At 50.7% G+C, this 23952-nt stretch overlaps 12 protein-coding genes across 12 annotated transcripts; 8 read left to right on the forward strand and 4 right to left on the reverse strand.

Annotated features, from left to right (window-relative positions):
• Positions 1–408: 408 nt before the first annotated feature.
• Positions 409–1548, forward strand: N7457_004841 (putative succinate:fumarate antiporter (Acr1); the record flags this gene model as incomplete). Its single annotated transcript, XM_057175886.1, has 4 exons — positions 409–463; positions 523–620; positions 683–881; positions 935–1548. 4 exons carry the CDS (start codon positions 409–411, stop codon positions 1546–1548), a joined length of 966 nt encoding a protein of 321 aa, XP_057032933.1.
• Positions 1549–2060: 512 nt separating this feature from the next.
• On the forward strand, positions 2061–3319 carry N7457_004842 (twinfilin; the record flags this gene model as incomplete). Its single annotated transcript, XM_057175887.1, has 3 exons — positions 2061–2780; positions 2887–3138; positions 3203–3319. The coding sequence occupies 3 exons, from the start codon at positions 2061–2063 to the stop codon at positions 3317–3319; spliced, it is 1089 nt and encodes a 362-aa protein (XP_057032934.1).
• Positions 3320–3512: 193 nt separating this feature from the next.
• Positions 3513–3839, reverse strand: N7457_004843 (PHF5 family protein; the record flags this gene model as incomplete). Its single annotated transcript, XM_057175888.1, has 1 exon — positions 3513–3839. One exon carries the CDS (start codon positions 3837–3839, stop codon positions 3513–3515), a length of 327 nt encoding a protein of 108 aa, XP_057032935.1.
• Positions 3840–4138: 299 nt separating this feature from the next.
• N7457_004844 (pinin family protein) lies at positions 4139–5333 on the forward strand (the record flags this gene model as incomplete). The annotated part of the gene is made up of 3 exons (XM_057175889.1): positions 4139–4690; positions 4746–4814; positions 4872–5333. 3 exons carry the CDS (start codon positions 4139–4141, stop codon positions 5331–5333), a joined length of 1083 nt encoding a protein of 360 aa, XP_057032936.1.
• Positions 5334–7109: 1776 nt separating this feature from the next.
• Positions 7110–8458, forward strand: N7457_004845 (alpha/beta fold hydrolase; the record flags this gene model as incomplete). Its single annotated transcript, XM_057175890.1, has 7 exons — positions 7110–7188; positions 7270–7322; positions 7369–7476; positions 7529–7638; positions 7691–8021; positions 8072–8123; positions 8181–8458. 7 exons carry the CDS (start codon positions 7110–7112, stop codon positions 8456–8458), a joined length of 1011 nt encoding a protein of 336 aa, XP_057032937.1.
• A 174-nt stretch (positions 8459–8632) lies between these two features.
• Positions 8633–10098, reverse strand: N7457_004846 (saccharopine dehydrogenase family protein; the record flags this gene model as incomplete). Its single annotated transcript, XM_057175891.1, has 5 exons — positions 8633–9335; positions 9386–9510; positions 9563–9635; positions 9694–9841; positions 9909–10098. The coding sequence occupies 5 exons, from the start codon at positions 10096–10098 to the stop codon at positions 8633–8635; spliced, it is 1239 nt and encodes a 412-aa protein (XP_057032938.1).
• A 729-nt stretch (positions 10099–10827) lies between these two features.
• N7457_004847 (60S ribosomal protein eL43) lies at positions 10828–11420 on the forward strand (the record flags this gene model as incomplete). Its single annotated transcript, XM_057175892.1, has 4 exons — positions 10828–10846; positions 10909–10939; positions 11055–11219; positions 11357–11420. The coding sequence occupies 4 exons, from the start codon at positions 10828–10830 to the stop codon at positions 11418–11420; spliced, it is 279 nt and encodes a 92-aa protein (XP_057032939.1).
• Positions 11421–12403: 983 nt separating this feature from the next.
• On the forward strand, positions 12404–14341 carry N7457_004848 (putative PHD and RING finger domain protein; the record flags this gene model as incomplete). The annotated part of the gene is made up of 2 exons (XM_057175893.1): positions 12404–12653; positions 12744–14341. 2 exons carry the CDS (start codon positions 12404–12406, stop codon positions 14339–14341), a joined length of 1848 nt encoding a protein of 615 aa, XP_057032940.1.
• Positions 14342–14984: 643 nt separating this feature from the next.
• Positions 14985–16823, reverse strand: N7457_004849 (uncharacterized protein; the record flags this gene model as incomplete). Its single annotated transcript, XM_057175894.1, has 6 exons — positions 14985–15011; positions 15069–15277; positions 15342–16060; positions 16112–16152; positions 16224–16502; positions 16560–16823. The coding sequence occupies 6 exons, from the start codon at positions 16821–16823 to the stop codon at positions 14985–14987; spliced, it is 1539 nt and encodes a 512-aa protein (XP_057032941.1).
• Positions 16824–18058: 1235 nt separating this feature from the next.
• N7457_004850 (flavin-containing monooxygenase) lies at positions 18059–19696 on the forward strand (the record flags this gene model as incomplete). Its single annotated transcript, XM_057175895.1, has 1 exon — positions 18059–19696. One exon carries the CDS (start codon positions 18059–18061, stop codon positions 19694–19696), a length of 1638 nt encoding a protein of 545 aa, XP_057032942.1.
• Positions 19697–19835: 139 nt separating this feature from the next.
• N7457_004851 (uncharacterized protein) lies at positions 19836–22008 on the reverse strand (the record flags this gene model as incomplete). Its single annotated transcript, XM_057175896.1, has 3 exons — positions 19836–21729; positions 21782–21861; positions 21919–22008. The coding sequence occupies 3 exons, from the start codon at positions 22006–22008 to the stop codon at positions 19836–19838; spliced, it is 2064 nt and encodes a 687-aa protein (XP_057032943.1).
• A 502-nt stretch (positions 22009–22510) lies between these two features.
• Positions 22511–23908, forward strand: N7457_004852 (zinc-binding dehydrogenase; the record flags this gene model as incomplete). Its single annotated transcript, XM_057175897.1, has 7 exons — positions 22511–22549; positions 22605–22674; positions 22742–22809; positions 22878–22943; positions 22996–23170; positions 23221–23574; positions 23640–23908. The coding sequence occupies 7 exons, from the start codon at positions 22511–22513 to the stop codon at positions 23906–23908; spliced, it is 1041 nt and encodes a 346-aa protein (XP_057032944.1).
• Between the last annotated feature and the right edge of the window lie 44 nt (positions 23909–23952).

The following is a 23952-nucleotide window of genomic DNA, read 5'->3' on the forward strand; positions in this document are numbered from 1 at the left end:
GAGACCCTCCTCGGCGGGTCATTTAATCTGCTACCCTTTTTTTTCCTTTTCTCTTCTTCTTCTCCTTTTTCTTGCAGTCATCTGTATAGACTTCCGCTCGTCCAGCTTTCCCTCCGCTTCCCCGTCATAGCTCTCCAAAGTTTGGCACTGCCGCCACCTCCGTGAAATCATATACCGGAATCCTCGGCTTTTCTTCTTCTCGAGTCTTGCATTCTCTCGAATATCCTCACCTTCGATTCGATTGCACGTTGTGACTTCGGCATTGTATACCTCCGCATCCCCGTCGGTTTACCTTTGCGACAATCGGAAGATCTGCACAGTTCGGTTTTCTGAGACCCATCAAAAGATTTCTGATCAGAAATCTCCAAAAAGTGCACATTTCTTTGCCTATATACACATATTGAAACAATGTCCGCCAAGACTGCCAATCAGAAGCGCACATCGCCCGCGGTCAACTTGATCGGTAGAGTAGATCCCTCCCGTTGCGATGGCGGACAGCTATTAACTTTTTGCCCCGATTAGCTGGTGGTGGTGCCGGTATGATGGAGGCCCTTGTGTGCCATCCCCTGGACACAATCAAGGTCCGCATGCAGCTGTCAAAGAGAGCTACAGCACCCGGTGTGAGTCGGAATCAATTCCGTTGATAAATTGAAGCCATTGCTAACCACATTTGCTGAATCAGGCTAAGCCGCGCGGGTTCGTGGCCACCGGTGCTCAGATCGTGAAGAAGGAGACCGCTCTGGGTCTGTACAAGGGTCTCGGTGCCGTGTTGGGCGGTATCATTCCCAAGATGGCTATTCGTTTCACCTCATACGAGTCATATAAGGGCATGCTCGCCGATAAGGAGACCGGCGTTGTGACCAGCAAGGCCACTTTCCTGGGTACGTGAAATCCCGAAATCACCGGGATCCACAATAGCTAACGTTCTCCACAGCTGGTCTCGCTGCCGGTGTTACCGAAGCCGTGGCCGTCGTCAACCCCATGGAAGTCATCAAGATTCGTCTGCAAGCTCAGCACCACAGTCTCGCAGACCCTCTGGACGCCCCTAAGTACCGCAGCGCTCCCCACGCACTCTTCACCGTGATCAAGGAGGAGGGCTTCAGTGTCCTGTACCGCGGTGTCTCCCTCACAGCTCTCCGCCAAGGAACCAACCAGGCCGCCAACTTCACCGCATACACCGAGCTGAAGGCTGCCCTGCAGCGCTGGCAACCCGAGTTCAGCGACAGCCAGCTGCCCGCCTACCAGACCACCTTCATCGGTCTGATCTCCGGTGCCGTCGGTCCCTTCTCCAACGCCCCCATCGATACCATCAAGACCCGCCTCCAGAAGACCCGCGCCGAGCCCGGCCAGTCCGCTGTGACTCGTATCATGATCATTGCCAAGGATATGTTCAAGACTGAGGGTGCCCGCGCTTTCTACAAGGGTATCACCCCCCGTGTGATGCGTGTTGCACCCGGTCAGGCCGTCACTTTCACCGTGTACGAGTACCTTAAGGGTAAGCTCGAGGGCTCTAACTGGGCCTTCGTTGGTGGCAAGTTTGAAGAGTAAACGTCTAAACGTCCCAAAAAAATGTCTTGTTTTTGGAAAGCATTGTGATACCTGACCCAGCATGGTGGGCGTTGCGTTTCCTCTGCTTTGCGTGTTGAACTGGCTCGGACTGGGCTGTTCAACTGCAGGCCGGTCGGAACGGGGTTTTTTTGTATATATTGTTTTTGTCCTTTGAGTTAGTTTGTATACCACTTTGTCTGGTGCGCCTGGAACTGAATTAGAGAATGTTCAAAAGTACTTGAAGAGTCGATCGATATTTAGGATTGTAGATGTATAGATGTACTGATCAGGGGGTGCAACAACCACGAAAGAGATTATATGAGAATGGTACATGTACAAGCAAAGAGTAATTCATAACGAGTAGATGTACTCTGTACTCTTGGATACGTTAGGTAGAAGTAGAAAAGTCAAGCGAAAGCCAGCACTGACATGCTTCAGCCCCTCATTCACCGCTCCCCCTCCTTTAAATAAACAACTCCAACCAACCCAGCTGCATACCAAAACGCAGCATCATGCAGTCCGGAATCACAGGTAAGGGATCAGCACACCAGGACCTCAACCCATTCAACCCCTGGAACCAACTAACAACCCACCCAGTCTCCTCGGAGCTGCAAGATGCATTCGCCCGCTTCAACTCCGACTCCTCAAGCTTCTGTCTGCCAGTCACCATTACAGCAGAGACCCTAACGCCGCTGCCCGCAATTTCCTTCCAAGGAAGCCTCTCAGCAGACGCCTTCGTCTCGGCCCTCCCCCAGCTGTCCTCCGTCCTCCAGCCCAAAACCCCCATCTACCTTCTTCTCCGCCGGACTAAGTCTGGCTCGACCTCGCTCATCGCTCTGACCTACATCCCGTCCAATGCCCCCGTGCGAGCAAAGACGCTCTTTGCCTCCACTCGGTCGACTTTGACCCGTGAGCTGGGCACGGAGAAGTTCGCTTCTACGGTCTTTGCTACCGAGGAAGATGAGATTCTGGATCGGGAGGCGTGGCGTGAGCGCGACGGTGAGGGCCCGAATGCCATCTCTCGTGAAGACATGATGGGCGAGAAGGAGAGGGAGCTGGAGGCTGTGCGGAGGGCCGAGGCCGAGGCACGGAACGGTACAACCGGGAGGGATATTGGTATCGGAGGTACTTTTGGACACGGCTCGGGTTCTGGAATGAGGGTTTCTATGCCAGTTGATGATGCGGCCAAGGCTGCTTTGAGGGATCTACAGGACGGCGGTTTGGTGCAGCTGGTAAGTTATTCCTTGACTTGTGGTCATTCTTGAGTCTAGTTTCTAGAACTGGAGGAGACGGGCAATGTAGATGGGATCTGTGAGATTTGGGGCTAACTTCAAGGAGACTGTTGATATTCCCACGGAGAAGATCGTGTTGGCCGACTCCCAGTCTGGGGTCGAGGCGAACTCTGTCGCTACACACATTTCCTCCTCTTCGCCGCGGTACTCCTTCTACCACTACCCCGGATCCGATGTTGTGATTTTCGTGTACACCTGTCCCACGGGATCGTCGATCAAGGAGCGCATGCTGCACGCCAGCTCGCGGAGGAATGCAATCACGGTTGCCGAACAGGAAGGACTCAAGATCGAGAAAAAGGTATGCGCGCCCGAGTGGATGGATAGTCGTAATCATTTGGTCATTGAAAGCTCACAAATTGCAGATTGAGGCCTCTGGCCCTGACGAGATCACCGCTGATCGGTTGCAAGAAGAAGTCACCCCGGCTCGAGACCAGGCTACGGCACGAGGATTCGCCAGACCTCGCCGCCCCGGCCGGTAAATCGCCATTGTATAGATAGGCACTAGATCAACCTATATGGGGGTTTAGACAGCCCACCGACGCGGTACAATGCATGTGCTCACATTTGTAACGCTTGTAGAGTCATTTTGTGGTGGCTAGGCTGATAATCGTAAACCCGCCGAACTTGTGCTTGGCTCTCCTCCACCCAGACACACCAAGCCACAAGCCAGGATCATTGATTCCTGAAACTTTTCTTTTGATAGAACAAATCTGTCCTCGAACTTCCCAGATTTATAATCTTGGGACATCCATCGCGGTCTTTCTCAAGGCGCGTACATTCAAAGCAGTAGAATGCATCACTGATGCCCTCGCCGCCGCAGACGACACACTTGTTCTGGTAGTTGCCGAAGGAGCACTCGTCGCAGATACGGACCAAAGTGGTCGGGCGAACGTAGGAATCGCACACGGGGCATTTTCCATCGCATTTGTCACACAGACGGCCGATGGAGATGCCGGGTTGCTTGCGGCACATGACGAGATCGGGGTGGTGGCGAGACATGATGAACCAAAGGATATGCGAACAAGAAAATCGAACGTATGAAGCTGCAAAAAGTAGATTGAAGCTGGGTTTGGCGCACGCTGGAATTCACAACGAGAATAAATATCAGAGAGAGAGCGCCCGTGGGAGGGAACACCCTAAAGACGAAGTGGTCCGTGCACGTGATCCCAAGCAACGACAGTGTCGTCTTGCGCTTCGCAACCCCAACTTGAAGACCTCAACTCGGTCTGTACCTCTGACGCAGCCCGGAGCTTCTAGCTTTGTTAATTTCCTGGTCTTCTTGTTACTTTCAAGTCACCATGTCTGAAGGGTACCGTTCACCTCCGTCCCGTGCAACCTGCACCCAAGCATTGAAATTGAGCGCTCTAGCTAATACCCCGTGTGATTGTGATAGTACTGAGATGCTCGCTTCCGCAGTGGCTGTGCCCAGTCAGGACACGGATAGCCAGTCACCTGAAGTGACTGCAAAGAGACGAAAGTCCTCAATTACAGAATACGACGCTAAGCGCCGGCGACTCAGCTCTCAGGGCAACATCTCCCCGCAATCCCAGCGCCGTCGCCCGTCATCTCCTCCCTCAGTGACGAAGGATTCGACTGAGCCAAGGCCCGCGCGACTGCGCGCAGGACGAGAGGAGGATCGCCAGCGAGGCCAGCGGTTATTCGGTGCACTGTTGGGTACTCTCTCGCAGAAATCGAGTTCTGCGGCACAGAGACGGCGCGCTGATATTGAGAAGAAGCAGCAAGAAAAGCTGAAGTCCCAAGATGCGGAGTATGGCGAGTTGAAGAAACGGCGCAAAGAACAGCGTGAAGAGATTCGGAGGAGGGAGAAGCCGTTGTATGAACGAGAAGCGGTATGTCTCTATTAACTTTTCTTACGACGATGGTGATTGCTGACCTTTTTCGCAGATGCAAACACGACACTCGAATATGCTTGCTATGGCACATTTCTTCAAGACACGGGCAGAGCCGGCCCTGGTGAGTTATGCTTTCCTATGCAAATGCAGTGGTCACAAGCTAATCCATCTTGTCTAGTATTACAAACCATGGCAACCCCGACCTGGCGACGACTCGGTAATAGAGCAGCAGATCGAAGAGGCAAAGGCGACTATTGCCCGTGAAGTAGCCGAATTCGAAGCCCGATACCCGCCCGAAGCCTTTGCGCCCCAGCAGCCAGCCGAGATTGAAGCACAACCACAAGCAGGCGTGGAAAAAACAGAGAAGTATGACGAAACGCAGCAGGTAGATGGTTCTCAAGACCCGCCCTCGGCTCCAGAGCCCGAGACCAATCCGACAGACCCAGAATCTAAGGAAACAGCTCAGGGTGCTCCGGATACGGTGGGTGTGGATGCTCATGACCAAACCTCTGATCCAGTCCAAACGGATGGAACCACTGCTAACGTGGGGGAAAGTGCCGTTCAAGACCAGAATGATGCCCACCGCGATGATGACGGAGGCGAGGTCGTTGAGGATAATGAGGATACTGTGATTTATTAGCTTGTAGTCGACTGCCGTCGACCTTTTTTTCATGTCAATTATGAAGTGGTGAAATGGCTTTAGCCTGCCCATCAAGGACAAATACCCGGACGCCTTGACTTGTTTCGATATCTTTGCTGGGAGTTGGTTTGTTTCGCTTTGAATCGTGAGGCTCGTGTTGCACTCTCTTTGGGCTTTTTTTCTCTCCAGGGAATGTATGTATGATATGTGCAACCAATCTGATGATTTGAAATATCTATGATGCTTTATCCTGACTCTATGGGATCATGGGACATCGACCAACAGTGAGACAAGGACCCGAATCGAACTATCACATCAACACGTTTGCAGATCATTACGGCTTGGAGCTCAACCAAGTTAGACACCTCAACTGGACTAAATAGGTATCTTCGGCCCCTTGAGATCGAGATGTATCGACCCTAAGTTTGGTTGATTTGTATACATTTGAAGACCGAGGTGAGGATACGTTAGTGAGCACTAACACTCGTTTCGGTGGTATTTTGGGGAGCTTGCATCTCTATGTCTAGATATATAGTTCAAGGTGTATTCTCTTGCTGAATTAAGGTCTGTGTCTAACATTCGTACCAGTATATAGCATTAGCAAACAGTAGAAATATGCAAGATGTGAAGTCTCACAGGTCTCTATGAAAACCCGGTATTAGATTGTTCCTAGATCTCGCAGAGAAAGGTAATATACAGTAATTCAGGGCCTCACTGCCCAAAAAAAGGGGACAAAGGCGATAATAATGCATGGTGTGGTTAGACCTTCCCGATTGGGAAGTATGTTTGTTCTTGTTCCCTTAAGTAAAAGGACAACTCCTTCCCTGTCGACGGCTCCGACCAGTGGCTGTGTGGTTGTCCTGGCTTAAACGTCCTGCTCTTCCTTAAAAGGGTATGTCCTGCCTCAAAGGGACTGTCCCAAAATGGGACTGGTGCCAGATTCGATTCGCGCAGTCTTCTACCGAGAAAGGACTGCTAGGAGCCCCCCTTTTTTTTCTTAGATCATAATTTGATAAATATTTTGCAGCTAGGTCTGCTTTTTTTATCATCAAAATTGCTACTAGGTACCGCGCCAACTAATTGAAGACTCCAGAAGGTTGACTGGCGTAATTGAGACCGGGGACCTTCGGACCGATTCTCAACTGAGCCTTACCCATGAGGACAACATAGTCATAACAATCACATGGGTAGGTATGACTACAGGTTATGACTATAGCAACAGCAGTGACACCGACTTAGTGTCGCTCATGGGAGCAAGTTGCAGCCCACTTACATGCGAATTCTTTATGGTTGATTCCTGGGTATTCATGGTACATATGACTAGGTATTTCGGTCACAAAGACATAAAATGTAGAGTATTTGCAAATTTTCTATTCAAGACACACTGTGATGCATATTTCATGATCCAGGCCAGTTGATGTGCAGATCTGCGGCGTGCGGAGTTGATAGCGCTAATGGCTTGGCGCCCCACTGATTAGCCGGGGCGTTCAGCGTGCCGAGGTATCGGGGAGGGGTTCTCACATACCTTGTTAACTATCTAGCCTCATCTAGCTTCATACAGTTATTGTGTGTTCACGATGAAATAAAGACATTGTATCTGCTGGGCTGTCTCATTCACCACTGGCGCTTGTCACCTTATCCCGGTGAGGTTTCACGGCTATATATACTTCATCGCTCAGATACTGCGCGGGCATATCATCAGTCTTCACATTTCATGCCTCATTCTCCAAGGTTCTTTGCTTGAAGGCCCCATAGTACTACTTGATCCAACTCGTCATGGCTGTCGACAAGATCCAAGTTTCAGATGACCCCCGTATCGAGTACAAGACTGCCACACTCAATGGCCATCAGTACTGTGAGCATTCCGCAATTCAACGAAGAGCCGGGAGACTCGGAGAGCGTCGTAACATAAACCCGCCAGACTAATATCCTGCAGCATACATTCTTAGCCAGCCCAAGTCAGGCCGGTACAGAGCCACCATCTTTCTGGTAAGACGCCAGCCCAAGCAAAAGAGACACTCGCTGACTCCCATAGATCCATGGCTTCCCCGACATCTCAGTGGGATGGCGATACCAGATCCCAATGCTTGTTGATATGGGATTGAGAGTGGTAGCCCCCGACTGCCTCGGATATGGACGAACGGTGAGAAATCGCACATCCGTTATACGGAATGCCAATCTAACAATACCATAAGGACGCGCCCGACGACTTGACGCAATACTCCAATAAGAGCTGTGCAGCGGATATCAAAGCCCTGGCGAACCATCTAGGCGAAACCAAAATCATCCTCGGAGGACATGACTGGCAAGCTCTCTCCGACCAAATTCCCCGATCTCGGAAGCTAATGCAATGACAGGGGTGCGGCACTCGCCTACCGCGTTGCTCTCTGGCACCCGGAGCTAGTAAGCCACTTGTTCACAGTCTGCGTGCCCTACTCGCGACCCGTGGCGAAGAACATCTCCCTCGAAGAACTAGTCCGCACTGTGACACCTAACTTCACGTACCAGTTGCAGTTCAAGAGTGGGGAGCTGGAGAAGATCATTCGAACCAAGGATGATATTCGCCAGTTTCTGCTTGCACTGTACGGGGGCCGTACGGAGACGGGTGAGTTTGGATTCGACGCACACAAGGGTGTATTGGTGGATAAACTTGGCGTGTTGAAGCCTTCGAGACTGTTGAGTGAGAAGGTAAGTTGAATTTGATTTGATTTGATGATTTCCGTACTGACTTTGCGCAGGAGTTGGAATTTTATACGAATGAGTTTGCACGGAGTGGAGTTCATGGACCGCGTATGATTGCTCTTGGATTTGTTGGTCGGGGTTTCTATGCTAATATACCTCTTATAGTCAGTTGGTACTGCACTCGCGATGTGAACTATAAGGAGGAGCTTGATATTCTAGATAGGCAGATCCAGGTTCCTACGCTTTTTATCCAGGCATTGAGAGACCAGGCGCTGCCCGCTCATTTGGGTAAATCCATGGGGAAGTTTATCCCACAGTTGACTCTGAAGCAAATTGATACTTCGCACTGGGCTCTGTGGGAGAAGCCCAAAGAAGTGAATGATATCATTGGAGCTTGGTTGAAGGACCAGGGATTTGCTGATGGAAGGGCTGATAAGCTTTGAATGGAGGAAATATAGATCTGTCTGCATAACAGAGAATAATGGTTGATTGGTTATTGCAAAAATACATATGTGACAGCTGAAGCATAAAAAGATGTGTGATTCATCACAAATTGCAGGCAATTTGCTCAGCCAGAATGATTGCTTTGGGCCTCAAATCGTAACCGATGAGCTTATTTAGTACTGGAATACCTTGGTCTCGATATTGCAACCGACCTTCTCCAAGCGATCCACAAAGCCTTGACCTAGCGTAGCGGGGGTAACAATACCACCGCGTGAGACCTTCTTGATCTTCTCCTCCTCGTTGAGAACCACCATAGCAGCCTCAGCCAGCAGAAGTCCAGTGAGGAGGTACATACCGCCATGGTAGGTGATCTTACCAAAAACGCGCTGCGGTGGGGTACTGTCAGAGGTGGCAATGGCGTGGTATTCCATACAATCATTTTTCGAGTCATCTCTGCTCGGGCCGGTGCCAGGTGCAAAGACGAACTTCCGCACTAGCCAGCGCACAGGTGGTAGCGCAAGTAGCGCGATTCCCACCAGAAAGCCGATGTGGATAGCGACACCAACCAGCGCGTTGCGGACCGAGAGGAACTGGCGGAAGAAGAATTGCTGTCCGTACAGCTCGGGCATCAGACTGCTGCTGCGGTGCACAATGCTGATGTCGGCGATGGCAGATGGGGAGGTGGTCACCGTGCCTAGGTCGCGGATAAAGCGGACGCCGAAGACCTTCTGCAGAATTGATTCGCTGGGAATGTTCTTTGGGGGTGCGGATGCTGCCAAAGAGAAGGGGCTCATGGCCTTGGATAGCTCGGATGTTGGGAGCCAGTCGAAGATGGTTAGAATAGTGTTTAAGGTTCCGCCGCTAGGGCCCGAAGACCTAATTTAGATGAATTAGATGGGATTCTTCAGGGATATGACGTGTCATACTTCATTTCCTTGATAGTGCTGTTGATCTGCCGGGTCGGAGATGAGAGGTCCTCTCGGACTCGTTTGACCAGAGACCATGCCAGTATATCAGCGGGTGCGCTCTCAACACCAGTTGAAGGGATCATCTGCTAGCAGTCAGTACGATGATGATATATTCAAATGAGCAGCAGAACGAACAATAGCACCATTCGCCTTGGCGGTCTCATGGTATTTCTCGATGATCAATTTGATCCAGGGAGTCTCTCCGGTACTGTAATGATCAGTGAGTGTTCGAACAAAAATGAACGCATTAAATGCGATAAACATACGCATCTACATAGTGAGTTCCATTGGAGGCACATGCCTCCACGACTGGAGTCGAGTACAAGTGGTATGGACCCACACAGTTGATAACCAGTCGCGTTTTCAGGGCAAGCTCGTTAAGCTCGGTAGGGTTGAGTTGGACGACCAAGACATCTATGGTCATATCAGTGAGCACCGAGAAACAACATCCGGAGGTCATCCAGATCCCAAGCTTATTTACCTGGATCAGCGCGGTCTGGGTTAAGAGCCTTCAGTTCGTTGGCGATAAGTTCCATCTTTTCCGCAGAGCGACCTGCAATAGCCCATTTCAGATCGGTAGGATGGTTTTGCACGATATGCTCTGCACAGAATCGGCCAGTGTAGCCAGTTGGACCTAGCAAGACTAGATCATACTGTCGTAGGGAAGTCATGGTGGTTGGATGTTGGGTGAGTTGGCTATTGAGTCTATGATGTAGCTCTGGTGAACAGGGGAGCTTTCGGCAGATCACAAGCTCCTTGATACGCTGCCCGGAGAGGCAATATGGGTTCGGAGCAGAGTAGAGCTGGTGAAATGCGTGGACGATGAACTTGAAGCTTTATGTAGGACTAGAGATAACTCAAGTCACACGATGGAAGTTGGACTCTCGACTCGATCTGGAAAGTTGCTTCTATTTCATGTGCTGGATGGATCACGTGACCGGATAGATCGATTGGCCCGACTACGAAGAAGATGGCAGTCTCGAACACAATCTCGGAGCATACCTAGGTGATCCGGGATTTAGATCCCTTTCGCACATGGTAGGGAGTTTCACATTGATATAAAAACCTGAAATTACAGGCATCAAATAAAATTCAGACTAAAATCAGCATCTTAAATGAACATCCACCAATACCGTCATCGTCCCATTCGCACGAATGTTACGGGTGGACCTGGTGGACCGTCGAACCCCAAAGTAAGCATCGGAAACCTGAGGCCAGCAATCCACTCTGATGTAAGCCCACTAACTCAAAAAGGGACACATGTGATTTGCATTCACGTGACATTCTTGAACTAGGGTAAGCCCTAAGCGACTCAGATCCACAGCACAACCCGCCCTCATTCAAAGCGTCTTTTTTGATCTCCTGTTGAGTACCCATCTTCATCCTCAACAACAGCCAAGATGACGAAGCGCACCAAGAGTATGTGGCCCCGAATTCAACACCCTGCAAGACGAATTTTTCATGCTAACTGTTTCCCACAGAGGTCGGCATCACCGGTAAATATGGTACCAGGTATGAGACTCGCCCAATTCGCGCCCACACGACTGTGATTTCCTCGATCGAGATATACGACAGATAGCGAAAACTCTACACAACGAATCGGAGTCTAACCAGCATTCTACAACAGATACGGTGCCTCCCTGCGTAAGCAGGTGAAGAAGATGGAAGTCACCCAGCACGCCCGCTACGTCTGCACCTTCTGCGGAAAGAACACCGTCAAGCGCAAGGCTGTCGGTATCTGGGAGTGCAAGGGCTGCGACAAGGTTGTTGCCGGCGGTGCCTACACCGTTTCGTAAGTCGCCCATCAACCATTATCAACAAGCGACGCTGTGGCCTTGATCTGGGGATTTGTCTCCATCGGCGCACAATTCGCAGACCATCACACAACAAGAACGATGAATCACTAACAGTCTCTTTTCTTACTCACAGCACCCCCGCTGCCGCTGCCACCCGTTCCACCATCCGTCGTCTGCGTGAGATCGCTGAGGTCTAAATGGGAGGATTGTGTGGTTTCATTTCTCTTTTACGGTTACGTCTGAATACCAAAAATGAATGAAAAAATCGGGATTTACGAATTCCTTGTGCATCCGCATCGTTTCGAATATACCGTATAACCATGTGACTGGTTCCCAAAACCCGCGTCGGTCGCTGCATCCATGATACCAACTTCACCAACTCAATACTCTGCCTGAATCGTCTTTCATGTCCTGCGATCATGTGAATCACCGTATAGGTGAGCCATCGACACGCGCTGTTCCCTTTACCTCCCTGGGGGCTGGGCAGTCACGTAGACTCAACGCCACGAGCGGATCTAGGCCTGGGTCAGGTGGACCGGGTGTATCGCACTGAGGGTGTCTGGGTCCTTGGGCTGATTGTGCCCCGGATGATATCCGCACTCGTACTTTGTTAGGAGCACCTGAACATTCGCACCTGGTGCCTGGCATCCACATGATTCTACTATTACGTTGGTCGTCTGTTGCAAACTGGTCTATGATGACTAAGGCGATTATACTCCACCTGGACATCTGGCCCCCAAGGCCTGTGATTCGGGTTTCAGCTGAATCGTGCGCGCGTAATGTAGTTATGCGTTATTCTCGATTGTAGACTGGCCACCTTGCCTCTAGGGACTTTGTAGTTTGCGTCGTACAGCGACCATGTTGGATGGTTGCAAGGATGATTCCGAAGGCCCACGACCCAAATCCGATATTCGATGAATGGTAACGCTTTGGAATAAACGAAGTCTCGATATCCAAGGGTGAAATGCCAGGTTCAATCTCGAACCCTTGTAATCCCATGGTCAAAAATAGTCCACGACCCGCCAATCCAGGGCATCATTTGCCTCCGTCACGTTCCTGCTTTGCGTTAGTCCGGCGACCCGGCCCACCTTCAAAAGGCGCTCCCCACACCTTCTTCGCTTCTACACCTTCTGGGAGTCGCTCTTCATGGACTTCGCCTTCTCTTATGATTCTTTCGCCCATGTCAGATACCTGTATTGTTTGTTTAGGAGACCTTGGTGAAGCAGCGGGCGATCCTCTGGAGCCTGTGAGCCTTGATCTGAAGGATGGCGACTTCAAAGATGGACTCGAGGACTCCCAGATCGCTCAGCTACTTCCCTGTGGTCATGTCCTACATAATAATTGCTTAAAACCATGGGTTGAACGGGCGAACAGCTGTCCGATATGCCGACGCAGTTTCAATATGGTGGAGTTGAGTAACGAAGTTGGAGGTATGACGCTGCCTCCCTCCCCTTCCCTGAACTATGACATGTTCCCCCTTTAATTACCTGTACTAACTATACTAATTTCTTATAATATAGGCACTGTTACTTCATCCTATGCCGTTCAAGACCGAACACAAGTGGCCGATGTTGATCCTTCCATGATTATTGAATATGTGGAGGATGACCTGGCCGATTTCCACCCGTGTACACTTTGCGGGCAAGCCGACAATGAGGACGTTCTTCTTCTATGCGATGGATGTGATGCACCATCTCATCTATATTGTTTGGGACTTGATGAAATCCCCTCAGGATCCTGGTACTGTCAACAATGCGAGTCGCAACGTGCTCTGGGACCGGTACCCGAGGCACCAGCGCGGCCATCTCGGGCGACCGAGCAGCGGAGTCGACGAACTAGAGCCCAGCAGAGGCGGCTACTGAGTTCGAACCAGGCGAATTCCCTCCATTGGGCGCGAGTCTGGCAGTCCGTTTGGGACCATTTGAACCTCGATCTTGATTTCCCTTTCGACGATGATCGATCTGCCGAACGTATGATGCAACAACGCCGTCGCGAGGAGGCCAACCAGCGTGACTTTCAAGCATGGCAACGCCGCTTTGAGATAGCCGAACGCCAAGGTGGTGGCCGACGATTTCGCGACACGGCATCTCTATTCGACCTTGAGCATGCCCGACCATCGCGACCCCGGGTTCCCAGGGTTCCGACGCCGGAGCCTGAGTCCCTGGAAGAAATGCGAGCTTGGAACGCCTTCGAAAGGGCACGAGAAATTGAGAACAACCCCAACGCAGCTAGAAAGCGCAAAGAGCCGACCATGTCACCGTCCCCTGAGCCCACAGAACCTGAGCGCAAGCTGAAGCGTCCTCGGACGAGAAGGCCCCAGGAGCTCGCAGCTCTCGCACAGCAAAGTCAAACTGGTGAATCATCCAGGGCTGCTGCCTCTAATATACGGCTCAATGGTGAAAATCCCACCGGACCAAGCTTCCTCTCGTCCCTATTGAAGGAAGTCGAAGACGCTCCGAGTCGCACCCATTCATATGGACCTTCGGCATCAACATCTGCTGCTCCTACCGATCGCCCGTCTCCCGGTCCATCTTCTCCCTCCATCTCACCCTCCTCATCACGTTACTCTTCTCCTGTTCTCTCATCGGCCACACCGCCACCATTCTCGCGAAGCCGGCCCATCTCCCCACTCCAGCTCTCCTCCCCCGCCGAGCCGGCATCACCTCCTTTCTCCCCCGAAGTATCCTATTCTGGCAGCCCAATGGGGAATGGTGCGAGCAAAGATACTCCACACTCCCATCCAGGTCGTCCTCGCTCCCGAATCCCCCAACGGGCATTGCATCCCGGGGTCTCCCGATCACCTGACTCATCTCCTACTCGAGCCGGGCCATCTCTAGCGCTCAAAGCCGACATTCAGAAAATGGTTGGCACTGCATTGAAGCCTCACTTGAAGAAAAAGATCATCTCGAAAGAGCAATATACCAACATCAATCGGTCGATCTCTCGCATGCTATATGAGCGAGTCGGCGATAAGGAAACGCTTGAGCCAGATGAACGTACCAACCTCGATACAGAGGCCAAACACGAAGTGCAGAATACACTCGACGCCCTGAAGAGGAAGGGCAAAGAGAAACAGAAAGAGCGCATGGTGGCGACCGACACAGACGGTGATCTCTAATGACTATCTCACGAACTCTCCCGGCATTTGATGGCGTTTCTTCTCATCTCAGCGAATCATATTTCTTGGCGGAATGAATTGGAATGTACAACTGGCGTTTGATCCATGCACAATGTCTTCTTCTGCATCTTCCTCTTCTTCTTCTTCTTCTTCTTCTTCTTCATTCTTTCTTTCTTTCTTTCTTTTCTTCTTTTCTTCTTTTCTTCTTTGGCGAGACATTCTTGGAGATTTTTGTGCTCAAATTCTTTTCTGGTGAGAGAATTTGAGGCTGGTGTGTTTTTTTTGTGGAGCTAGCTTTGTGATTCTATTTGACTCCTATATCGTTTAAGTATTATGTAGCTTTTTCACTGTTTCCAGTCAACGAGGAGTCATGGCCACCATACACTGGCCTTCATCATTTTGCTTCTGATTTCATTGAGTCTTTCTATCTTTTAATATTCATGGATTCCATCGGAGGACTTTTCCACGGGCAATCTTCGGCGACCTCTTGAGAGAAGCATCTGGGAGTCCCTGGTTCAGTCGTGGACAATCATGGTGGATGTCTATGGAAATATAAGTTCATCTAAATGAGAGACTGCAGCATCTGCCCACTAACAGATGAAACAGATCTCAAACAAGTCTATGATCCCAAAGTGGGCTCGGTCTATAGAATATAACGGAATTGAGGGTTCTGATCAGATTGAACGGTTAGTAAAAAGCGGCTTAACGAACTCCCTTTCTCGCTTACCGTTTTATCAGTGAAGTCATCCTGATACGCATTTTCATATCCCTCCGGAGTTCCAGACTGATCTCGCTTGCGATTCTCCCGGACACACAAGTATCGATATGCGAGTACAGTAACACCAGCCACGAAGGAAGTCACAACAACAATAATAAATCCTGGCACGTAGCGAGGTGCATCTGTCTCCTTGAAGAGCAGCGGACCGGTGAAATTTCCTGCACGATCCAAAAATCAGCCCCAGTACAACTAAACCTCCTTAAACCCAACCGCCCAACTTACCCAGACAATACCCGATATAAAGCCCCGAAGACGCAATCGACCGCTTCGTATACCCAGCCACATTGGCAATCTGCAATCCCATAAGAACCGCATACCCACCTCCAACCGCAGGAAGAATATAGCACGCAAAGAGCATAGCTCCGGTTGCATCAAGCGGCAAAACAACCAGCAACAAAGCAGCAAGCACAGTAATCATCTGCGCACCAAACACAATCCAAGCCCTAACCCCACTCCCATCAAACCGATACGCCAAATACGGCCCAATAAGCTGGTAACTACCAGCCAGGAACCCCTGCGGCATCACCAGCAGCAACGAATTCAGCGTATCAAACCCAAACGAGTTAATAATGATAGGCGTGAAAGTCGAGATCGGACCGTTCGCAATCATACTCAAAAACGCAACCACGAAAATCAGCCAGAAGCGCACATCCGCCAGTAACTCGACCACTTGGCCGCCCTTGTAATGTGTGTTCCGCACGCCGGAGTTGTTGGATCGTAGTCTTGCTACGGCGATGTATCGCTGGCGCTCGCTGAATCCGCGTGCGTGAACTGGGTCCGGTGGGAGGAGGAAGACGAGGACCAGCCCCCAGATTATGGTCACGGCGCCGGCGACGAAATACATGTACTTCCAGGGTGCGAGTGTGCCTTTTATGTGGCCTAGGCCGTAGTTGACGAGTGGCGAGAAGACGGATACGTAGCCGGTGAAGCAGTACCACATTCTGGGTTTATTAGATGGGTGTATACAAGGGCAAAGGTGTAGCTGGACTTACCCCATGCGCATTGCTTGTTCGTTTTTCTTGTACCAGCCGCCCTACTCAAAGTTTCTTGTTTAGCATATGATTCTTTTTTTTTTCTTTTTTCTAGGTGTTATATTTGACTCACGACTAGAAGCATGAACATAGGACTAACGCCGCTCTCTAGCAGGCCGAGGAAAAACCTCTGCGTATAGAGCGCTTTGTAATTGCTGCACACGGGTGTTAGGATCAGACAGATTCCCCAGAGTGTGATGATAGCTGAGGCAACCCGTTCCACCGGGTATCTCTGCGCCATGGTCATGGCAGGATACGCTCCCACCATGAAGCCAAGATACAAGATTGACGCCGAGAACGAGTACCTATTCCCGACATTGAGGTCTAGATCCGTACGCATGCCAAATAGCGCCTGGGGTGGAATTGATTAGAAAGGCTACAAAAAAAGAGGAATGTCGGATACTCGTACAGCCTGTGAGAACATCGCCTTGTCGTAATATTGCAGTCCATAGGTCACGCACAAAATCGGCATGAGATGCCAGTCGATCTTGCGGAGGAGCTTTTTCTCTTCCTCTTCGCTCCATGTCTCGTCGCCGCTGTAGTTGGCGATCACTTTGAATGCCTCATCGGTGTGTACTGTATCAACAGTCTTGTGTTTCTCAATTTCTTCGAAATAGGCGCTGGAGCACTTGGATTTTACAGAGTGGTTGTCGCTCTCTTGGGGAGCTGCCATTTTGGAGCAGCTAGCTCACGGGATTTGGTGGGGTTGAGTCGAAAAGTACTGAATGGGAGTGGATTGATCCGTGGGAATTGGTCTTTCAAGAAGTTCTGGCTCTTGGAAAGAGTGTAGTTGGGGGGTCTTTCTAGGAGTAGAAACCTCGCAGATAGGCGAATCCATTTCTCCAGACAGAGGTCCCCCCAATCCACCTTCCATTTTGGCCATTTGACCCCAGAGATAAGAGTCTGGGGGTGGGGGCAGGTTCTCAACCGTTCCTTGGGGGATTTCACAGATGTAAGACCGAGCCTCCCTAACCGACAGCGACTCTGAAGCCAAGCTCAATTTGGGTTGCCGGTATTTTATTTTTGGGGAAACGCGGGGGATCAGGTTGTTGGCTTCACGGCACGGAGCAGGATGCAGTACGGAGTACCTGCATGGAATACATTGCCGGTGAACTGGGGAATAGGTTTGTAAGCATTGACGATGCAATAGAGATCGAATGGTTTGCCTTTTCGGTATTGAATGAGTGATCCGAGGCGTCTCTGAAGGCCAAGGGTTATGGACCGGACTCCGAAGGGATGTTATTGGCGTAAAGAGCTAGCTGCTTGAGACTCTCGCTGGTGGGGGCCGTGTATTGGGACCGTAGGCCCTAAAGAAGACACGGGATATTCAGTACAGAGTATACAATTGGGATCGCTGGTGCATATGTGCATAACTCGTACTATCTACGGAGGAGTGAGCAATATACATGGCGTGTAGTGCGGTCGTTATTTCTGGATAGAAACAGTACAGTCCATATGCTGAGAATTATCTGCACAGGAGGAAGCATACCTAGGTAAACAACATCTGATATCCAAATATCGGATCCAGTTCATACCATCTTGCTACAACTTTTATACTGTAGCCATCAGACCAAACCGTTGACTTCGCGATATGCTATCCACTATATCCTCCCAATCAACACCATACGCCGTACTCCGTCCTCCGTGCACCAAACCTGGAGACAGGCTAGCGCAGTGGACCTCGGCTTCATACAAGCGCCAAACATACCGGCTGTCTGGAGCTCACCTTTTCCCCGCAGATTGTCTCTATCAATTCCGGTCTTCGGGCGTGCGGCATGTTCGCGGAACAAAGCGCTGTATACTCCGTAGATTGATAAGTGTTCATATATTGAGCTATAAGGGCTGACACCTCACGAGATAATATTCACCACTCTACATACACAGATCGCATTCAAATTTCAAACCACCATGGGCAGCATCGTCGATCCCAGTTTCTCCCAAAAGAACAAAGACCTCGACTACGATGTCTTGATCATTGGCGCCGGCCTATCTGGCATCTACTCCCTATATCGCATGCGGCAATTAGGCCTACGGACGAAAGTCCTCGAGGCCGCCAGCGGTGTCGGCGGGACATGGTACTGGAATCGCTATCCCGGCGCACGCTTCGACTCAGAAAGCTATTCCTACAATTTCTCATTCTCGCAAGAAGTGCTCGACGAATGGAACTGGTCAGAGCACTTCGCCTCACAGCCCGAGACACTCCGATACTGCGAGTTCGTGTGCGACAAATTCAATCTCCGTCGCGATATGCAATTCGACACGCGCGTCGTAGCAGCACATTTCCAAGACGACACCAAGTCCTGGCTCGTGACAGACGAACAGGGAAACCAATACACCTCCCGATTCGTCGTGACCTGCATCGGCATTCTGAATAACTACACATTACCCAACATCCCCGGCGTCCGGGACTACCAGGGCTCCGCATTCCACACTGCCCGCTGGCCATCAGACCAAGTCGATTTCACCAACAAGCGCGTCGCAGTCATCGGCACCGGCGCAACAGGCATCCAAGTAATCCAAGAAATCTCCAAGACGGTAGGCGATCTAACCGTCTTCCAACGAACCCCGAACTGGAGTCTCCCTCTCCGCAACGCACCCCTCACCGCAGAAGAAATGAACGAGATCAGATCCCAGTATCCAGAGATTTTCCGAAAATGCTCGGAATCCTGGCACTGCTTCATGCACGTCCCGGACACGCGCAGCACATTCGACCTCACCCCGGAAGACCGCGAAGCCTTCTGGGAAGAGCTGTACGCGAAACGCGGGTTCGCCAAGTGGATGAGCAACTTCGGCGATATCAACACCGATAAAGCGGCCAATGCGCTGTTCAGCGAGTTCATCGCGAACAAGATCCGTGAGCGCGTGCATGACCCCGTCACGGCGGAAATCCTGATTCCGAAATGTCACGGATTCGGCACGAAGCGTGTGCCTATGGAAACGCGCTATTTCGAGGCTTTTAATCAGCCGAATGTGCGACTGGTGGATGTGAAAACGAACCCCATTGAGCGGGTGACCGAGACTGGTATCCAGACGAAGGATGAGACGTTTGAGTTCGATATGATTGTGTACGCGACTGGGTTTGACGCTGTGACTGGGTCTTTTACTGCGATTGATTTCCGCGGTGTGGGCGGGGTGAAGTTGCAGGATCGGTGGAGTGAGGGGCCCCGTACGTACTTGGGACTGTTCGTTGATGAATTCCCTAATATGATGATGGTTATGGGACCGCATCAGATGTTTGGGAATATTCCGCGCAGTGTGGAATATGCTGCTAGTTGGGTGGCGAGGTTTATTGAGTTTTGTCGAGATCGGGGGATTACCTTTGCTGAGGCTACGAGGAAGGGTATGTTGGATTGGACGGAGCATGTGCATAGATGCGCGGATGGATTGCTTGCGAATGAGGTTGATTCTTGGATGACTGGTATCAATAAGAATCTGGCGCACAAGCAGAAGAGGATTATTGCGAGATATCAGGGTCCAGCGCCGGGGTATCGCAAGCGTGCTGAGGATGTGGCTGTGAGGGAGTATGAGGATTTGGTGCTGGCATGATCTTTGTATATGACTTCAGAATTGAAACGTGTCTAATGAATTGAACTTTGAATGATATCATACAGCGGAGAGTCTGCAAAATGAGTCTATAATCGGTATGTCTAATTAGAAGGGAAGATATAAAGACAAATCTATCACGCTACATAAAAGGATTGATTTCATTGAACGTCTCAGAAGGGTCAAATAGATCCCGAAACTGAAACATTGCCTCAGCGAAGGCATCGTCATCAAAGAAAAGCTCCTCGGTATGTGGAACGAGCAATCTACCAGCGATCCCACTCGTTTGTGTAGTCGCAAAGGGGAAGTAAGCAGTCCAATCAATCCCATCTGCCATCTGCATATACACACTTCCATCACCCATACCGAGTTCCGGACCAGGCGCGCGCTGGGAATCGAAGTCCGGGGCTGCAGCGCTCGATCGCAGACGATCGAATCCCGAGTAGAATACAGCCGCCGTGGGCCACATGATGCGTAGCTGGTCCACGGCTAGAGTCAACATATCGAGATCTTCATTGGCGCCCTTGGCTAGACCTTCGATTCGGAGGGCTTGAAGGAGCGCGATGAATGCGGTACCGCAATACCATCCCGTGATGGCCATGAGAAATCGGGTCCCGCCGCGGACTAGAATATCCCGCATGATGCGCGCCATGCAGGTCGCGGCCAGTATTGCTGGTGGATATGCTTGTGGAAGAGGCTGAGAGGTGGAGGATCGCTGAAGGTGAATGAGGATGATGACGGCCAGATATGGGAGATGGAGTTGATGCACATCTCTGTTGAAGTGGGTTGTGCGATCTGATCCAATCGGCAGCTGTAAATGGGGAGGGAGGGATTGCACCCAGCCGATCAGATCGCGGGCTAAATGCGCCGGGAATGTCGATGATCCAGCATCGGTAGAACGGGCGAGGTATTTGGCAACTCTGCCGATTATGGCACATAAACGGACCCAGTAGATGAAAACTTCGGCTTTGGTTTGATCTGGGGCACCGGAGAAGTCTCCAAGTGTGGGTTCGGCGAGGGTACAGTCTTCTGGGTCGATGATACATGGTTTACTTTGGCACAGGGCGGTTAGTCGCTCGCGCGCAAACGCCGTCCACCATATTCGACGCCGTAAACTGAGATCCAGTTGTTGACGCAGTGGGTGGTTCGGAGCTGGTTCTCGATGTACTCCTAGTTGCTGGCAATGGCGGATGACAACTGAGGTCCACCACCAAGAAGAATGGCGATGGAGAATAGTTGGTGGTCGCGGACTCCACCAATAGAACAGAGAAACAGCTTTCAGCGAGACCATCACATCTGGCTCTTCATCATTATAGAACCTGGTGCGTGCTCGCTCGTAATAGCCAGCAGGTCCATCATGTGGGATCATGGGAGGTTTGATGTGACTACCAACCACTGCCAGGGCATTGACGAGTAGTGGAGATCGAGCGAGCTCGCCTGGAAGACTATCTCGATCTAGGACTGGACACCAGGTATAGCAGTATTCCCAGTATGTTTCTGCGAATGTCTGTTGTAGATCTGGGTCGGGGAGGTTAGGCACCTCCGGCATTCTTTCAGCAATGAGGCGTTCCTGTGCTCGAGCATTTGTCTGTAGCTCTGGCATAAAGACGTGACCGATCGGGTAGCTTTCATTATGCTCCGAGTGGTCTTCCGTTCTTTCTGTCCGTTGAGTAGCAGGAGAATCATTTGTCATGTCTTGTATCGGTGGGCCCATGGAGTCGGGCAGCACTTGGCCCGAGGATCGGTCATCTCGCAACGACCATCCAATATTTTCGAAATTCTGATGTGTCGTCTGCTCCACGTTCCGCGGAGATATGGATGATCTCTGAAGCAAATCCCTGGGGAAGTCCAAAGACCGGGTATCATTTGCTAGGCTAGCCCCAGATGGAGGTTGCTCCGAAGATGGTTGAGTGAGAGCCAGATGGACCAGGGAGCTTTGGCGCCGATCCTTCGCACTGGAAATACTCTCGGTACTCGGCGGCGACAAGGGAGCCGCACTTGTCCCGGAGGACCGACCTCGTTTGGATGGTCTGACTCTATAACCGGGTCAGGACCAGCTTCCGACGCGTTCAAATTGGTGCCACTCACCGACATTCTTTACTACCAGCTTCACATTTAGTACAATTGCTGTACCCTTGAGCCCCTCGTGCTTGCAGGTCGCATCTAATCTGCAGCCGTTAGTCACTAGTTGATAGCCGAGATCTTGGGGGTATTGACGTACATACCTTCTTGCTATGACACGCAGTACAGGCAAGCTCGGCGCGTTTCCGTTTGGCCTGATTACCGGTGAACTGCAACCAAAGCGGCGCAGACATGATCGCAGAGTTCTGTTTCTGAGAGTTGAAACTCCGAAGCTTCCCAGGACCTAGGACCTAGGACCTAGATACAGCCTCCATAGTAAACTGAAAATGCGGGGGACAGATTCCCCCCGCAAAATCCTCTTCTGCCAAGAGGCTGATCGATACCCTCGGCTGTTCGGCTTTCTCGGCGAAGCCAATGACTGGTCGATTTCGACTGTTTAGATACGTAGCTCGCATTAATATCCCCCTTAGCGCTGTCTTGGGCCGGTATTCGGACTTGGTTTCGGTTTATAACCATCACGTCGGCTTCCCAAATCCGGACAATATCCCCCTCAGTTGTTCACTCGACACGGCGCGTATTTGGTTGCTAGTCTCTGCCTGTATATAGTCTCTATACAGAGTACTGTATAATTCTATACGCCCAATAATTGACTATTTAATTCTGGCTGCTCAACCAAGTGGCATCTCTTCACCATATAACAATTTTGAAACGATGGGTAGCACTACACCAACCACCATGCATGCTTGGAGGAAGCATAAAGGAAACAAGAATCCAGTATGTTAGTTGTTAGTAATTTTACATTCAACCCTTTTATCTAACCTCAATATAGGTTTGGGAAGAGCTTCCTGTACCCTCGACCCCAGCCACAGGTTTGCTGGTCAAGCTACTAGCATCGGGGGGTAAATGAATATCCATCCAGATTTCGGACGCATGTTCTCTGTTGCTGATACTCGCTGTTCGTGATAGTTTGTCACAGCGATCAACCCCTTCTAGATGTCGAAGACCGACCGCAATTTAACGAGAAGTATATTCTTGTATGTCTTTTTCTTTTTGTGCGCACAAAGATGTTGAAAAGAGAACCAACCTGACCTATTCCTTACAGGGCCACGAAGGATGCGGTGAAATTGTTGATATAGGCGAAGGAGTCGAAGATAAAAGATTCAAATTGGTAAGAAGATCATAGTCCCATATCCCGAAACACGACTAACCCCTGGAACCAGGGAGACCGAATCGCTCTTCTATCTGTCCCCGGATGTGGCTTAAGCACCTGCACCGAATGCTCCAGGGATCTGGCCCAGTTATGTCCAGATGGTATGCACCATGGCATCGGTCAAGACGGATTTTATGCCGAATATGTCGCGATTGATGTTCGCTCCGCGATTCCATTGCCAGATGGTAAGGTTCCTGCCAAACCACGGAAGTGCACAATCTGACATCGGGTACAGGCGTTGAACCGGCAGTTGCTGCCGTCGCTACTGATGCTGTAACCACGGCTTATCATGGAATTACTCGCCGTGCTGAGGTCAAGAAGGAAGAAACCGTGTTCCTTTTCGGTCTTGGTGGGCTTGGCTTCAATGCGCTCCAGATTGTGCGATCCATCGGTGCCAGAGTCATTGTGTCTGACATACGCCAGGAGAAGCTAGATGCTGCTCTAGAGTTAGGTGTTCCATCAGAGGATATCGTTCCTGTTGGGAAGTCTGTGCAAGAATTCGTCAAGGAACATGGTTTGCAGGGGAAGATTGATACTATATTGGAGTTTGTGGGCGGTCCTCAGACATTCCAGGATGCGCAAGAGATAGGTGAGTTTCCATGCCATGTGTCGGTCTGTCGGGTCTTGTACTAATGCTCAATTCTCCCTACTCAGTTCGTCCTGCCGGCAAGATCCTGTGTGTTGGGACCCTTGCCCGCGTTAATGATTTGGACATGAAGATTGGCATTCGGAAGAGACTCAGCATTATCTTCACTTATGGTGGACAGTACAGAGATTTGGTCGACGTGCTTGACTTGATTGCCAAGGGAGTCATTAAGCCTCAGGTGGAACTGGGCAAGTTGCAGGATTTCCCCAGGGTTCTTAAGGAATTAGGAGAGGGTAAGATCAAGGATCGGATAGCTTTGGTGTCAGATCTTGTATAAGTGTTAGAAGATATCATATACATTTTTTGTTCGACTCCCCAGCA

This window comes from Penicillium paradoxum (genome assembly GCF_028828445.1).
Source record: "Penicillium paradoxum strain IBT 22861 chromosome Unknown utg000004l_segment0_segment0, whole genome shotgun sequence".
NCBI classification, from domain to species: Eukaryota; Fungi; Ascomycota; class Eurotiomycetes; order Eurotiales; family Aspergillaceae; genus Penicillium; species Penicillium paradoxum.